The following is a 5190-nucleotide window of genomic DNA, read 5'->3' as shown; positions in this document are numbered from 1 at the left end:
AAATTTTTTTTTTTTTTTTTTTTTTTTTTTTAGTTTAAGAATTTTATTGGAACATTCAAATGTTTTTATTAATTTAACCTTAATGATTTAATTTAATTGCTAAAAGGATTAATAAGCATATACTAATTAAAATATTAGTAACGAATCATCGACTTAAAATATTAATTAAAAATAGTTAGTTATAATTACTATTAATTATTTAATTAGGCTATATTTTTATGATATCCAAATTAAAAAAAAAAAAAAAAAAAAAAAAAATCTCACTTATATAGATATTAATGATTTAAAAATGTGAAAACTTCTGAAATAAACAAACCATTAGCAAAGCATAAATAGATCACAATGGTCTTAAAACTGTAACAATTCAAGCTCACTGTTAATAAATATTGTTCACTTTACCCTATTACGTATCGCTATCGGTTTCATAGTTTTTAAAATGTATCCATTAGAGGTAGGCTTAAGCTATTACAAACAGTATCAGAGTCAGATACCGAGCGGTGTGCCAACAAAGACATCAGGTCCCTAATGAGGTGAAACTGTCAACAATAGACGTGTTTTAAAAAATACTCAAAGACTGATGTTGTTCTTCGCATTCATAGAGTTATTTACAAAGGAAATATTATATAAAGTAACGAAGATTTAAACTTCTAAACATCAACGGAATAAACTCCGAATGAAAAAAAAAGAAAAAAAAGAAAAAAAAAAAACTCTCACCGTTCCCTAACGATGGGTTAATAATGTGCACGGCTAAAAAGGGCCTATTTACAAGCCTCCTCCATTTTTTGAACACACCAAGAATATGGGGTACGAAAATAGTCAATCCATCATTGACCACAGATCACCAACCTTCTCAAAACACAAGTATTATTTCGATATTTCTCGTTCTGTTTTCTTCTTTTACCCATTCAGATAAGCTGGGTCCTCGCTGGTAACAGAGACAGACAGCAAACCAATGAAACTCTAAGCATTTACAGTTCATTGGTTCATTTTCTTTCAAAAGTTTCACGTTCTTCCTCGCATAGCTTCCACAAGTTTCATCAAGAACCTGTTAATGGTGGGTTTGTAAGAGAGGTGATTAGCAAAAGAGAAGAAGACATGGATGAGCAGGCTTCGATAGCGAATAGCACAGACGATACAATCGTTTGCTATGCGCCTAGCATGATCACAACAAATGGGGTGTGGCAAGGCGATAACCCTCTTGATTATTCTCTCCCTCTCTTCATCTTACAGTTGACAATGGTGGTTGTGATGACTCGCACTTTGGTTTTCCTCTTAAAACCCTTACGTCAACCTCGAGTCATCTCTGAAATTTTGGTGAGTTTAAGATCTCTTTATCTAAAGTACTTGTCATTTTATTTCCACCGCCTGCGCTAAATGTTAGGAATCACGGATCTCCACAACAGTATGATATTGTCTACTTTGAGCATAAACTCTTATGGGTTTGCTTTGGATTTTCTCTAAAGGCTTCATACCATTGTAGATGTATTTCTTACTTATAAATCTATGATCATCCTCTTAATTAGCTAATATGGGACTCTGCACCAACAATCCTCTCCTCGAACAAAGTATACCATAAAACCTCCCCTGAGGCCTATAGAGTCATCGAGCAGCCTCCCTTTTATTGAAGCTCGACTCCTTTCTTTCAAGCCCTCGAACAAAATACACCTTTTATTCGACACTTGAGTCACTTTTTGACTACACGTTCAAGGCTCACAACTTCTTTGTTCGATATTTGAGGAATTTATTGACATGGCTAAGTTAAAGGCATGGCTTTGATATATGTTAAGAATCATGGATCTTCACAACCGTAGGATATTGTCCACTTTGAGCATAAGCTCTCATGGCTTTGCTTTGGGCTTCCCCTACGGCCTCATTGCCAATGAGCCCCAAACAGCCTCATTACCGATGCAGATGTATTTCTTACTTATAAACTCAGGATCATCCTAGGATTCCCCATTGTTCAAAATTGATGATGGCATTTGGAGCTTTAAACTTCGTTTCTGTGTGTAACAGGGCGGAGTGATTTTGGGGCCTTCGGTTCTAGGGAGGAGTGCAGATTTTGCCAACACCGTATTTCCTTTAAGAAGTGTAATGGTGCTTGAAACAATGGCCAATGTGGGGCTTCTCTACTTTTTGTTCTTGGTTGGTGTGGAGATGGATTTGTCAGTGATTCGTAGAACTGGGACGAAGGCAATGGCAATAGCTGTAGCAGGAATGATTCTTCCATTCAGCATAGGAGCTGCCTTTTCATTCCAGTTGCACAAAACAGATGAGGAATTGAACATCACTTACATTATGTTTCTTGGTATTGCACTCTCCGTGACAGCTTTCCCAGTGCTAGCTAGAATTCTTGCAGAGCTTAAACTGATAAACTCAGAGATTGGAAGGATGGCTATGGCCTCTGCCCTTTTCAATGACATGTGTGCTTGGGTTCTCTTAGCTATAGCCATAGCCTTATCTGAGAATGATACCTCATCTATGGCTTCCTTATGGGTTATATTGTCAAGTACAGGCTTTGTTTTGTTTTGTATCTTCATCGTTCGACCCTTGATCTCGTGGATGATTCGAAAAACTCCAGAAGGGGAAAGTATCAGTGAGTTCTATATATGTTTGATCCTCACAGGGGTTATGATCTCAGGGTTTGTTACAGATGCCCTTGGAACACACTCGGTTTTTGGGGCTTTTGTGTTCGGGTTGGTTATCCCCAATGGATCACTTGGGGTGGCTTTAATTGAGAAACTTGAGGATTTTGTTTCAGGGCTTCTTCTCCCTCTCTTCTTTGCAATAAGTGGGCTTAAGACTAATGTGAATCGCATAGAAGGATCAACCTCTTGGGTAGCTATTCTATCAATCACTCTCCTTGCTTTTGCTGGAAAAATCATTGGAACTCTCCTTGCTTCCATTTGTTATCAGATGTCCTATCGAGAAGGTGTCACCTTAGGCTTGCTTATGAACACCAAAGGCCTTATTGAAATGATCATCCTCAACGTCGGAAAGGACCAAAAGGTAAACACTCTCAACACATACTTGTTAGGAATCATGATCCTCCATAATGGTATGATAGTTTGTTAGGAATCACTACCCTCCATAATGGTATGATAGTTTGTTAGGAATCACGACCCTCCACAATGGTATGATATTTTGTTAGGAATCACGACCCTCCACAATGGTATGATATTTTGTTAGGAATCACGACCCTCCACAATGGTATGATATTTTGTTAGGAATCACGACCCTCCATAATGGTATGATATTTTGTTAGGAATCACGACCCTCCACGATGGTATGATATTTTGTTAGGAATCACGACACTCAACAATGGTATGATATTGTCTACTTTGAGCAAAAGCTCTCGTGGTTCTTCTTTTGGCTTCCCCAAAAGGCTTCATACCAATGGAGATGTATTCCTTACTTATAAATCCATGATCAACCCCTTAATTAGCAGACGTGGGATTCCTCTTCCAACCATCCTCAACAATACTGTCCCTCCCACATACGTTGAGCTTAAATTCCCTATAAATCTAATAAGTTGGGTTGAGTTTTCTCTTGCTATCCACCACGCACGCACCCATTATCCTAGATATTAAATACATGAGCAACAATAATGAATGCATACTAACCTGGAATGCTCTGCAGATAGAAGAAGTTGGGTTGTCTTTCTTTTTCTTTGTCATAAACTTTGCCTCTTTTCATGCCATTCTCACCAAAGTATCAATGTAAACATAATATGCAGGTGTTGGATGATAAAACGTTCACAGTTATGGTGATTGTAGCCCTCTTTATGACTGGGATAATAACGCCTGTAGTTACCATAATCTATAGGCCAACAAGAAGGTTTCTACCGTATAAGAAACGAACAATCCAATCATCGAAACCAGATTCAGAGTTCAGAGTATTAGTTTGCATCCACACACCTCGAAATGTGCCAACGATCATTAACCTCCTTGATGCCTCAAACCCAACCAAAAGATCCCCAATTTGCATTTACGTTCTACACTTGGTCGAACTCACAGGCCGAGCCTCGGCCATGCTCATTGTCCACAACACCAGAAAATCAGGTCGCCCTGCCCTAAATCGAACCCAAGCTCAATCAGATCACATCATCAATGCATTCGAGAACTACGAGCAGCACGTCGAATGCATCTCAGTTCAGCCGCTCACAGCCATTTCCCCCTACTCCACAATGCACGAAGACATCTGCAATTTAGCCGAGGATAAACGTGTGGCCTTCATAATCATCCCATTCCACAAGCAACAAACAGTGGATGGAGGAATGGAAGCCACAAATCCAGCGTTTAGATTGGTAAACCAAAATGTGTTAGCCAATGCCCCTTGTTCCGTCGGAATCCTAGTGGATCGAGGCTTAAACGGCTCGAATCGAGTCGCATCGAACAAGGAATGTCACTATAACATAACCATGTTGTTCTTCGGTGGACAAGACGATAGAGAAGCCCTATCATACGCATGGAGAATGTCAGAACATCCACGAGTAAGCTTAACCGTAATGCGATTCATCGCTGGAGAAGAAGCATCAGAACCAAACCAAGAAGATAACACACCAATAGCTTCAACTACAGAAACAGATGCCGACAGAGAGAGGAAACTGGACGAAGAACTCATAAAGGAATTCAGAACAAAAAGCTCAAATAACGAATCAATATCTTACAACGAGAAAGTCTCGAACAACGGCGAGGAGACAGTAGCAGGCATACGATCAATGGATGATGCTCACGACCTATACATCGTGGGGAGAGGAGAATCTCACATATCGCCTCTCACCGCTGGACTCACAGACTGGAGCGAATGTCCAGAGCTTGGAGCAATCGGCGATTTGTTAGCTTCGTCGGATTTTGCAGCGACGACATCAGTTTTGGTAGTTCAACAGTTCGGAGCAGCAATCATGGCGGATCATGGAGACGAAGAAGATCCAAGCGAGCCCTTCCAAAGCTTGAGATCCACGAATTTGCGGCCACATACTCCTTCAGAACCTCAAAACATGTACAGTACATGATCATTGCATTACAGAATGAGATTCTTTTGAAAGAACTCATTCAAAAACTACTAGTCATCTATTTTAGAAGTTTAAATTTTGTAAATAATTAATTTTTTTTTTCTTATGAATTTAATTTAATCTAGTTCTATATATATATATATATATATATATATATATATATATATATATATATATAT

At 38.9% G+C, this 5190-nt stretch overlaps 2 protein-coding genes across 2 annotated transcripts in view; both read left to right on the top strand.

Moving 5' to 3' along the window:
- The window catches only part of LOC111438351 (ABC transporter I family member 10), a 16713-nt gene that overhangs the window by 1043 nt on the left and 10480 nt on the right, over positions 1–5190 (top strand). Inside the window, exon 2 of the mRNA XM_023076256.1 lies at positions 3855–3861. The gene's annotated coding sequence lies outside the window, so the exon portion shown is untranslated. The remainder of the gene's footprint in view (positions 1–3854; positions 3862–5190) is intronic.
- LOC111438320 (cation/H(+) antiporter 15) lies at positions 666–5011 on the top strand. Its single transcript, XM_023076219.1, has 3 exons — positions 666–1314; positions 2014–3006; positions 3734–5011. The coding sequence occupies exons 1-3, from the start codon at positions 1096–1098 to the stop codon at positions 5009–5011; spliced, it is 2490 nt and encodes an 829-aa protein (XP_022931987.1). The 5' UTR covers positions 666–1095.

The sequence above is a fragment of the Cucurbita moschata genome, unplaced genomic scaffold (genome assembly GCF_002738365.1).
Source record: "Cucurbita moschata cultivar Rifu unplaced genomic scaffold, Cmos_1.0 Cmo_Scf00073, whole genome shotgun sequence".
NCBI lineage: Eukaryota > Viridiplantae > Streptophyta > Magnoliopsida > Cucurbitales > Cucurbitaceae > Cucurbita > Cucurbita moschata.
The sequence above is the reverse complement of the archived record's forward strand: the minus strand, read 5'-3'. Positions and strand labels throughout refer to the sequence as shown.